Source organism: Salvia splendens, chromosome 4, assembly GCF_004379255.2.
Source record: "Salvia splendens isolate huo1 chromosome 4, SspV2, whole genome shotgun sequence".
Lineage (NCBI taxonomy): Eukaryota > Viridiplantae > Streptophyta > Magnoliopsida > Lamiales > Lamiaceae > Salvia > Salvia splendens.
The window spans coordinates 27,147,992-27,160,104 of NC_056035.1; the positions used below are offsets into that span (position 1 = coordinate 27,147,992).

At 40.7% G+C, this 12,113-nt stretch overlaps 1 protein-coding gene across 1 annotated transcript; it reads right to left on the reverse strand.

The window, feature by feature from the left end:
- Positions 1-9,057: 9,057 nt before the first annotated feature.
- LOC121800902 lies at positions 9,058-10,304 on the reverse strand. Its single transcript, XM_042200391.1, has 4 exons — positions 10,086-10,304; positions 9,745-9,969; positions 9,391-9,632; positions 9,058-9,250 (listed from the first exon to the last, which is right to left on the reverse strand). The coding sequence occupies exons 1-4, from the start codon at positions 10,302-10,304 to the stop codon at positions 9,058-9,060; spliced, it is 879 nt and encodes a 292-aa protein (XP_042056325.1).
- Between the last annotated feature and the right edge of the window lie 1,809 nt (positions 10,305-12,113).

Here is a 12,113-nt window from a genome sequence, read left to right on the forward strand (position 1 = left end):
AATTATTAATCTACTCCTGCATTAGTTCAGTCTCAAGATATTCCTGGACCAAGGGGTTAATGATATCCACTGTTAGAGCTTTGTGTACTGGAAATCACCTTTCGAGTGATTGGATACTGTAAAACTCTAATTGTTATTTTCCAATAAATGCAACAAATTATTTTTTGTCATAATGTTGTTATGTTTTACATTTAATGGTTGTTTATTGCATATTTAAATGTATAAGCAAACGTAACAAAGTCTAAGTCTTTGTTTTAGTAGACCGGTTGTGGGCGTCGTCCAAAGAAAAATAAGAATTTCACAACCTAGATAGGCCTAGACTACCTATCGTGAAAGGTTGCAATGTCAGTCCGATTATTACTAAGCCTTATTTAAATAAGATGACGTTGGTGTGGTATAGCACTGAATGAATCTAACAGCAAGATGAGTCTTTATGCTATCTACTGAAAAGACGAGGTCTTGATAATTAATTTCTTAATCAATGTACGTTAGCATTGAGCATACGATATTGAGTATCTACTACTTTGACTTACCAAAGGTGTGGGTTTTTCGTCACCCAAAGGTGTGGGTTTTTCGTCACCCAAAGGTGTGGGTTTTTCGTCACCCAACGATCCAGGTATATTGGGTAGTGGCGATCATTATCTAGCGGTGCTAGGATTGCTATTACGTTGAATCGTGCGCGAGGAGAGTCTCGTTTGATAACATCCACAAGAGGAGCTCGAAACAAGGTTTTATTATTCAGAACCTAGCTAGTTGGAGTTTAATTACTCTGTGAATAATAAATAAGAGTTTCTTGCTAAGTCCACTCTTGGAGATTAAAATATGTTAATTAATTAAGTCCATAGCAGACAATAATTAATTAATGGATGTTTCTATCTTAAGCGCGAGAAATAAATTAAATGCAATTAAAGGAAACCCGGAATACTTGTAATTTCAGATTTAGAAGACAATGTAATATTACTTCTGTAGTGACTGCTTGTAATATTCTAATATAAGCTTATATTAAATTGTGGGTTCAATTTAATTAGTAAAAAGCTAATTGGGTGAGGCATGTTCCAAATTCTTCCTTAGATCCCTAACTGGGCCTAATATGTGACTTAATATAAATAGGAGAATAAAGGAGACAGAAAATACAATAATTTTGGTTGAGAATTTTCGTCCCCCTCAGAGAAAGAGAGAGTTCAAAATTTTACCTCCTCCGTGAGCTGAGTTATGTCTTCGTTATTCAAGTCCTAGTACGTTGGTGAGATTAGCCCACACAAATATCAGCGTATAGTCCGGGACACCAGTCAGAAGGTCCGAGGTCAAGTACTGAAGATCTTCACGTGGAGAAGACGCAAGCCATCATCGATTCTTGATTGAATCAACAAGGTAAATTGGCTAATTCCGTAGTAAGCATGTTTCAGGGATTTTATATGCTAAAGCATGTTTTAATTCAAGTTATGAGCATGATACATGTGATAATTACGTGAATAAAATTTGTCTAAATAATATGCTAAATAGATCAAATTTATGTGATCGGTAAATTCCCGCACGCTTCCGCTGCCAACCCCTTCAATTGGTATCAGAGACAGTCTTTGGCTCTGATTATTTGGATTTAAATTTCGCGAAATTCATGTATGCATGTCCAATTTGATTGCGAAGCATGTTCTTGGTGTTTTGTTTAATTTATTATGCATGATGAACTCAAGAACTATCGAATCAAAGAACTTGAATTGCTCGATCGTACGAGACGGGCAATCCGTCGGCGCTCGCCCCGAGACGGATCGCACCACGCACGATCGAGGTAGGGATGTCGAGACAGTGGGAGCCAGGGAGCCATGATCACGTGGCGTCGCACGGACGAGCGAGGGCTCGTGCGCGTCGCAGGCCAAGATCGCACGCCCCAGACGCACTCGCGTCAAGACCGACATGGATGCTGGCGTGGTGTGGCGGTTTGACCGAGAACCGACCGAGACACCGAGACGCGAGGGAACTCCAACCCTAGGCGGAAGGTCCGAGACGGAGTCCCTAGCCACTGGCCGAGACAGACGCGCCGAGTCGCGCACCGTGTGCCGCTGGGATGGGAGCATCGTCGCTCGGATAGGCCGAGACGGGCGACAGCAACTGGCCGAGAGCAGTGCCACCGTCGTGCGCGCTGCTGGCCGAGGACCGCATCACCCGACGTGCCGAGACGGCCGAGAGTGTCAGCATCCGACGGCCGAGAGCAAGTGCACCTGGTGCGCTACGCTGGCCGAGGACGGGGCGACAGCCACTGGCCGAGACGCTGCGTGCGTCGTGATTCGACGACGAACTTGTCGGATCTTCATCGTTCATCGTTCGTGCAAACCTCGTACGATGAGATAACGATAAAGGATTATTTTAATGATTATTTAATTATTTTATTAAAAGATATCATTAAAATATTATTATTTAATAGAAATAAAATCTTTTTAGAAGATTTGCCTAGATTTTAGGAATATTTTATTATTTTCTATATCTATGGAAATAAATAATATTATTTTTAATTCCTAGATGATATGGATGAGAATAATTTAATAGTTTCCTAATATTTATCTAGATTTAAGGAATATTTTTATTATTATCTATATCTATGGAAATAAAAAATATTATTTTGATTCCTAGATGATATGGATAAGAATAATTTAATTGTTCCCTAATATTTATATATCTAAGATCCTAAAAAGGATAGATATGTATGGATACATTAAATAATGAAATATCTCTTCCTAATCTTGAACAAGGAAATAATTTGAATTTATTTTTCATGTCTTATTAAGGATTAAATAATTTGTTTATTTTAGATATACCTTATAGTAGACATGAATAAGAATTAAATTCCAGAATAACAGTTTCCTAAAGGAAGATAACAACATTAAACTAAAGATTTAATTATCTAGCAATTTAAATACCAACAGAATTTAATCAAGCCTTTCTCTGCCCTAAGGCTAAGGATAATTAAAGAAAAACCATAACCCAAATATCTAAGCTATAATTACGAACTCAACGTTTGTATATGGTCTCCACCAATTGGTCTGCAATTTATGAAGCCTTTTTTTTAATATTATCGCCACCTGCACTGGGGGACAATAATCCTAAGAAATAGCAAGTTCATATGGCGGACTTCTCAAATATAAATGGTATGAACTAGAATGTGGTTTCCAATATTATCGTCACCTGCTCTGTGGGGACAATAATCCTAAGAAACTACGAGATTCAGAAGTTCACACAGGATTTATGAGATAGCTTGATCTTGTTATCAGCACATAAGCATTGTTATGGGAGTGTGTTGTAGAAATGAGATTCTGTAATGCTAAATTCGGTGGTCTTTCTTAAGCAACATTAGGCGGTCATGCCACTCTGTGGTCTCTGGACTATTCGTCGGTGTTGTGACCAATAATATTGTAAGATTTTAATGCGTATTGACTTCCTCTGGAGGGTACACAATTTTAATTTTACAGCTGTAAGATTTTGAAAAGTTTTATGATTAATCTAATCAAATTTCTTACATAAGTTTATGGCAAATAGTAAAATACTCTGTTTTGTAGTGCAAATCAAATCGTCACAATGTCGTTCAATCCTCTTTCTGCAATTCTCAAAGAAAACAAACTCGAGGGCCAAAATTACATAGAATGGAAACAAAATTTGGACATCGTTCTTACAGCTGAAGAGTACAACTTTGTGCTCACAACCCTGCGACCTCCAGTACCGGCGGCTAACGCTGCGGTAGGACTCAGAGATGCACATAGAAAGTGGCATAAGGCGAATGAGATGGCTAAGTGCTACATGTTGGCATCTATGTCTTCAGTACTCAAGCATCAGCATTCTGCCATGGAAACTGCCACTGAAATTATGCAGAATCTCAAGAATCTCTTTGGTACTTAGAATCGAACTGCTAAGTGTCAAGCCTTTCAGAGTATCATGTCGAAGACAATGAAGGAGGGCTCGTCTGTGAGGGACCATGTCCTCGAGATGATTGTCCACCTCAACCAGATTGAGGTGTTGGGAGGGACCATCGATCCCGAGTCCCAGGTAACAATCATCCTTAAAAGTCTTCCCCCTAGCTTCCAGCAGTTCAAGCTCAACTTTGAGATGAACAAAAGGAATTACACCTTGGCAGAACTATTGACTGAACTTCAGTCAGCAGAGGACCTTATGGTCCAGGCTAAGACTGCCATGATGACTTCGGCACCTCGTTCCTCTGGCTTCAAGCCTAGAAAAGGAAAAAGGAAGGCACCGAACTCAGAATCGGGCAAAGTGGCTAAGGGAAAGAAGAAGAAAAGGGAAAACAAGAAGCCCTCGGGAAGTGTTTCAAGTGCGGAGAAAAGGGGCATTGGAAGCCAGACTGTCCTAAAAGGGGCAAGGCTATAGGTATGCACCAAGCTTTAGTAGTTGAGTCATGTTTGACTTTGACATCTACTTGCACTTGGGTTATTGACACAGGAGCCACAGATCATATTTGTTTTGATCCTGACTTAATGCAGGTGACAAGACGGTTACATGATCGTGAGATCAAAGTCCAGTTGGGCGACGCTACCAAAGTGGCGGCCGTTGCAGTGGGAGACATTTATTTGCGTTTTAGTAGTGATAGATTTTTGATTTTGAAGAATGTTTTGTTGATACCTTCTTTTAGAAGAAATTTAATTTCAGTTTCTAAATTGGTTTATGATGGATATTCGATTTCTTTTAATGAAAACTGCGTTATTAACAAAGATGGTTCTTATATCTGTCGTGGTATCATGGAAAAAATCTGTACACAATCATTTCTACACAATTTAATTATCGCAAATCAGAACTCAATACAACATCGAAAATTTCAAAGAAACCAAAGGAACCTTCAAGTTCAATGAACGAAACGTACTTATGACACCTTAGACTTGGTCATAAAAATGAAAGGAGGATCCATTCTCTTGTTCAACAAGATCTTATCTATGGTCTAGAGGAGGAACCTTTTCATAAGTGTGAGTCATGCTTAGAAGGCAAGATGACCAAGAGGCCTTTTAAGGCTAAGGGCAATAGGGCCAAGGAAGTACTTGAGCTCGTTCATTCCGATGTATGTGGACCAATGTCTACGGAGGCAAGAGGTGGTTTTTGATACTTCATCACATTTATTAATGACTTCTCGAAAATTGGATATGTCTATTTGATGCGTCACAAGTCAGAGTCTTTTGACAAGTTTAAAGACTTTAAGACTCTTGTAGAGAAGCATCATGGAAAGAATATCAAAAGCCTACAATCTGATCGTGGAGGCGAATACCTCAGTGCCGAATTTTTAGTCTACTAATCGGAGTCGGGAATTGAATCCCAACTGACTGCGCCGGGCACGCCCCAGCAGAACGGCGTGGATGAAAGAAGGAACAGGACCTTGTTAAATATGGTTCGATCGATGATGAGTTATGCACGTCTGCCTATTTCGTTTTAGGGACATGCCTTGCTTTCTGCAAGCCATATTTTAGACAATTTACCATCAAAAACCGTACCTACTACTCCTTATGAGTTGTGGACTGGGCACAAGCCCAATCTAGCACATCTCAAGATTTGGGGTTGCCCGGCTCATGTATTGGAAAAGGATCTAACTAAGCTAGGATCAAGGACGGAGGTGTGTTTGTTTATAGGATACACCAAAGGGACGAAAGGTTATGAATTCTTTAGTCTCCGAGACAAGAAAGTCATTGTGAGTACTCACGCGACATTCTTAGAGGAAGACTATGTAATGAATCATAAACCCAGCAGTGAAGTGGCTCTTGATGAGCTAACTTCTGTCACAAGTTCCATTAACCAAGAACGAGTACCAAGTGTATAAACAATTCCCGAAACTTTAACTTCTACTCAAAATATTGTAGTGCCGCGCCGCAGTGGGAGGGTCTCGCATGAGCCCGACAGATACATTGGTTTGGGAGAATCTATGGATCACTCCTCGGACAGCAATGTATTAGATCCCTGGAACTTTGCGGAGGCGCAGACAGATGTCGATCATTGCGAATGGGTGAAAGCAATGGATTCGGAACTACAATCTATGATAGACAAAGACGTCTACGATTTTTCCGTCCTACCCGAAGGCTGTACTGCCATTGGGAGCAAGTGGATATATAAACGTAAACGTGGACCCGATGGACGAGTTAAAGTCTTTAAGGCAAGACTAGTTGACAAGGGGTATACCCAAAAGGAAGAAGTCGATTATGACGAGACCTTCTCCCCAGTGGCCATGCTGAAATCGATCCGGATACTATTGTCTATTGCAGCTTATATGGATTGGGATGTATGGCAGATGGACGTTAAGACAGCGTTTCTAAACGACGGTCTTGAGGAGACCATCTACATGGAAAAACCCGAAGGATATGCCATAAAGGGCAAAGAACACATGGTTTGGAAGCTTAAGAATGCCATTTATGGCCTCAAGAAAGCATCTAGATCGTGGAACCAATGTTTCAATCAAACTGTTCACAAGTTTGGATTTGAAAAGTGCCCAAGTGAAAGCTGCGTGTATAAGAAAGTTGATAAGGGGAATGTGGTGTTCTTAGTTTTATATGTAGATGACATTCTTCTAATTGGAAACAATAAAAAGATGTTGTCATCAGTACGAACATGGTTGTCGAACCAGTTCGAGATGAAGGATATGGGAGACGCGGGACACATCCCCGGGATCAAGGTTCTTCGGAATCGAGAAAAGAAGATGTTGTGCTTATCTCAAAAACCTTACATCAACACAGTACTTAGTCGTTTTAGCATGCAGGACGCCAAGAAAGGCTTCTTACCTTTTAGACACGGCATCCATTTATCTAAAGAGATGTGCCCTAAAACGCCGTCTGAGATACAAGCAATGAGAAGGATTCCATATGCTTCGGTAGTTGGAAGTCTCATGTATGCTATGCTTTGTACTAGATCTGATATTTGCTTTGTTGTTGGCATGGTAGCAAGATATCAGTCGAATCCGGGCCAAGGACATTGGACTGCCGTAAAGAACATACTCAAGTACTTTAAACGGACTAAGGACTATGCTCTAGTTTACAATGCAGCCGAGCTCTGTCCTTTGGGATATACTGACTCAGACTTTCAAGCTGGTCAGGACTCGAGAAAATCTACTTCAGGATATGTGTTCACCTTAGGAGGTGGAGCCGTAATTCGGAAGAGTGTGAAGCAGAAATGCATCTCGGAGTCTACCATGGAAGCCGAGTATGTGGCCGTTTCGTAGGCTGCAAAAGAGGCTGTATAGTTCAAGAACTTCCTTATGGATTTAGGTGTGGTTTCGAATCTGCCCAAGAGCATCACCATTTATTGTGACAATTCTGGTGATGTGGCAAACTCGAAAGAACCAAGAACTCATAAAGCGAGCAAACACATAGAGCGGAAGTATCATATCATCAGGGATATAGTGCAGAGAGGAGACATACAAGTGGTCAAGATTGCGTCAGAGAACAACCTGGCAGATCCTTTTACAAAGGCTTTGGCGGTGAAACCGTTCGAGTGCCACGTTGAAGGGATGGGAATTCGACTCATTCAAGACCTCAACTCGCTTTCAGTATACGTGGGAGAAATTTTAGACATGTGCACTACCATTTTGTATACTCGAAAGCTCCTTTGAGTATAAGTGGGAGATTGTTAGGGTTTTGTATACTAGAAATCACCTTTCGAGTAATTGGATACTGTAAAACTCTAATTGTTATTTACCAATAAATGCAATAGATTATTTTTTTCATAATGTTGTTATGTTTTACATTTAATGGTTTTTATTACATATTTAAATGTATAAGCAAACGTAACAAAGTTTAAATCTTTGTTTTAGTAGACCGGTTGTGGGCGTCGTCCAATTTAAGGTAACACGGTTAGTTCTAAACAAAGAAAATAAAAATTTCACAACCTAGATAGGCCTAGACTACCTATCGTGAAAGGTTGCAATGTCAGTCCGATTATTTTTAAGCCTTATTGAAATAAGATGACGTTGGTGTGGTATAGCACTGAATGGATCTAACAGCAAGACGAGTCTTTATGCTATCTACTGAAAGACGAGGTCTTGATAATTAATTTCTTAATCAATGTACGTTAGCATTGAGCATACGATATGAGTATCTACTACTTTGACTTACCAAAGGTACGGGTTTTTCGTCACCCAACGATCCAGGTATATTGGGTAGTGGCGATCATTATCTAGCGGTGCTAGGATTGCTATTACGTTGAATCGTGCGCGAGGAGAGTCTCATTTGATAACATCCACAAGAGGAGCTCGAAACAAGGTTTTATTATTCGGAACCTAGCTAGTTGGAGTTTAATTACTCTATGAATAATAAATAAGAGTTTCTTGCTAAGTACACTCTTGGAGATTAAAATATGTTAATTAATTATGTCCATAGCAGACAATAATTAATTAATGGATGTTTCTATCTTAAGCACGGGAAATAAATTAAATGCAATTAAAGGAAACCCGGAATACTTGTAATTTCGGATTTGGAAGGCAGTGCAATATTACTTCTGTAGTGGCTGCTTGTAATATTCCAATATAAGCTTATATTAAATTGCAGGTTCAATTTAATTAATAAAAAGCTAATTGAGTGAGGCATGTTCCAAATTCTTCCTTAGATCCCTGACTGGGCCCAATATGTGACTTAATATAAATAGGAGAATAAAGGAGACAGAAAATATAATAATTTTGGTTGAGAATTTTCGTCCCCCTCAGAGAAAGAGAGAGTTCGAAATTTTGCCTCCTCCGTGAGCTGAGTTCTGTCTTCGTTATTCAAGTCCTTGTACGTTGGTGAGATTTTCCCACACAAATATCAGCGTATAGTCCGGGACACCAGTCAGAAGGTCCGAGGTCAAGTACTGAAGATCTTCACGTGGAGAAGACGCAAGCCATCATCGATTCTTGATTGAATCAACAAGGTAAATTGGCTAATTCCGTAGTAAGCATGTTTCAGGGATTTTATATGCTAAAGCATGTTTTAATTCAAGTTATGAGCATGATACATGTGATAATTACGCGAATAAAATTTGTCTAAATAATCTGCTAAATAGATCAAATTTATGTGATCGGTAAATTGATGCATGCTTCCGCTGCCAACCCCTTCAATCCACAGCATGAAGATTTTCTACATCCAAAGGTTTTTTCATAGACTCATCAATGTTAAATGTGAATTTCTCCCCATGATAGTCCGGACAAATGGTTCCATCAAAAACATCAATTATAGTCTTAGCTGTGCGTAAGAACGGTCTTCCTAAAAGCACTCCACTAGACTCAGCAGATTCATTTTCACTCATCCTAATCACATGGAAATCAGCCGGATACAAAAATCATGCACCTTAACTATCACATTCTCTAGCACACGTTCTGGACTTATGCATGACCTATCAGCTATCTAGATCAATACCTTCATATCTACCATTCTAACTCCTACCAACTTCTTATAGATCGACTGAGGTAAAACATTAGATGCTCCTAGATCACACATTGCATGCTCAATTTTAATGTCCTCAATTGAAATAGGCAAAGTGAACATACCAGGGTCAGTTCGTTTCAAAGGCATCCTCCTCTTCTGGATCATTGCTGAAACATTCTCTCCGATCACTATCTTTCCATTGAATTTGGTTTTCCTAGCGATGAATTCCTTGATGAACTTGCTGAAGAGAGGCAATTTCAGAGCCTATTGGAATGGCTGGTTAATTTCCAGTTTGTGAAAAATTTCCATGAAATCCACGGGATCATGCTTAACTGTGAAAGGGTCTAGGAAGACTCTCCAGTTTCTTCTTCTTGACCTCTCCTCTGTAGTGAAAGGGTTTCACATGCTTAACTGTGTTACTGGAGTCTCTCTTGGAAGACTCTCCAGTTTCTTCCCTTACTTCCTCTTTTTCTACTTCAATTCCTGGGTCTAGGAAGAATGGGTCAGCCATTTGGGGTAGTGGTCTTCCCAAGTCACTGGTCTGGATATCATCCTCTGTTCTGGCTTCCCTTGTTTCCACCTCCTTTGTCCCAATGTCTTCCTTTTGATAGATCAAATCAGATCATCTTTTTTCCTTATTCACCACAGCAGGTGTTCCTTCATCATTCTTCATTGTCGGACCTTTGTATTCTCGTCCAGATCTCAGGGTGATCTGACTGATGTTAGCCCTATCCTGTGGCTTAACGGTGGCAGGGATTCTCCTTCAATCCCACGCATTTCACTCAAGGAAGTGGCGATATGGGATAACTGCTTCATCAGCATGTCCATGGCTGCCTTGTGTTCCACCTGAGCGTCTTGAAGCTTATGTACCACATCATTGTTGGACTGCATGTTATTTTGAAGGTGCTGCTGCGAACTGACCAAATTGTTTACCATCTCATCGAGGCTCTTCGGTTGTTTGGAGCTCGGATGACTAGAACTCGGTTCCTCATGGTGGCTAGATCCATGCCTTTGATTGGGATGAAAGTTCCCCTGAGATCCCTGGTTGTTGTTGTATTGATTACCCTACCCTTAATTCCCCTGGTAATTGGTTTGAGGGTTCGGGTTATTGCCCTGGTAATTCCTCTGATGCGGTGGCACATAGGAATTTGCTAGATTGTTCTGATTCTTGTTGGCCCAGTTAGACTGGTTGCCCTGATTCCGTTTGCACCAAATGTTCTGTCCCTCTTGATTTATGCCTGACCAATTAGATTGATGTTCCGGCGGATTCGAATAGTTGGTATTCTGCTGCTGGGGTGGTAGATTCGGGTTACCTTCAGTCCATCTAAAGTTAGGGTGATCCCTCCATGGGGCATCCATTTGCTTCCCTGGGTTCCAGCTTCCATTCGGATTCCAGCTTCCTATTGAATTTGCATAGGCGTGGAAATCTCTTTCCCCTGGCGGACCATAGCATGGTTGAGGTTGCAAATCCTCTGGACCTGGTGCTTTCGCCATTTTCGGTGGGGCCGGCTGGTTATTCTTCTCTATAGCACTCAAGAGCGCTTTCTCTGATCTGTCAATTCGGGCATCTACTTTTTCATCATCTTGCTCTGTGACTGAATTAGCTGATCCTCTTCTGAAAATGGCACGCGGCTGATCATACGCCTTCTTTGCATTAATCAATCTTCCTAAAATCTCTTTGGCCTCGCTCACACGCTTCTTTGGGAAATTTCCCCCGCTCGAGGAGTTCATCAAATCCTTAGACTCTGGATTCATTCTTTCATAGAAGATGTTGTAGACCTCTGCTTCGATCATTCGGTTGGTGGGGAAAGAATCGAGCAATCCCTTGAAGCTTGACCAACACTGGCTCAAGGACTCATCATAGTCCTGTCTGCATGCTTGAATTTCCTTCTTGAGCGCATTAGTCTTGTTAGCAGGAAAGAAGTATTCTAAGAAAACTAGTCTGAAATCTGCCCACGTGCAAATAGAATTGGCCGGTAACCTTAATAACCATCTGTTGGCCTCACCCTTCAGCGCAAATGGGAGCGCTCGCAGTCTGTAATTGGTGGGAGAGGGTGAAGAATTCACGGATCAAGTTATATGGAAAAATAACCGACCAGGTGGATCGGTTTACAAATGTCGTTGCGACTTGATCAAGGCGCTTCTCTCTCTCACAAAAATATTTATAACTCCCTAACATGCAACCTACTTTTAACGGTAAAGCAGCAAGTACGGGGTCGATCCCACAGAGAAACTGGTTCGTTGAGTGTGTGTTTAGTAAACAGGGTTTGGCTGTGGCCACGCTTTAAGTTGGGAGTTTTAAACTACTGGATTAAACTAGGCAGAATGTAACTATCTACCTGATCAAGGAACATATCATGCTGAAAACCGTAAACTGATCAGGTAAGCGATAGACTGAAAATAAATGACTTAGCTACTTTAACATGCTACGAATATACGAAACACTTTTCCATTCAACATTATGCAAGCTCAAACTTTGGATCTGGGTATTTAAGACTAAACTAAGCTCAAACAGTCAACGATTTCTGAAAACAAACAACTTTGATTTAAAACAGAACTCACAACAGATCTTGGAAAATGCAGAATACAAAACAAGAACAATTGCTTTCATCTACTTAACAAACACGAAATTTAACTAAGTAACTAGAACTAAAATGAAAGAAAGTGATAGATCCGAGAGATCCTCGGTTGGAAACTGAAACGGCGGCGAACGGATCTGGATCTCACTTTCGCGCTCCCTTCTAC

What these genes read in the sequence shown, in the direction of transcription:
- LOC121800902 (XM_042200391.1), bottom strand. Translation starts at nt 10,304, where the DNA reads ATGGTAAACAATTTGGTCAGTTCGCAGCAGCACCTTCAAAATAACATG. An exon ending in CCTTTCACTACAGAGGAGAG is followed by an intron (nt 9,633 to 9,744) that starts GTCAAGAAGAAG and finishes CCATTCCAATAG; the next exon opens with GCTCTGAAATTGCCTCTCTT. An exon ending in CCTCAGTCGATCTATAAGAA is followed by an intron (nt 9,251 to 9,390) that starts GTTGGTAGGAGT and finishes CCATGTGATTAG; the next exon opens with GATGAGTGAAAATGAATCTG.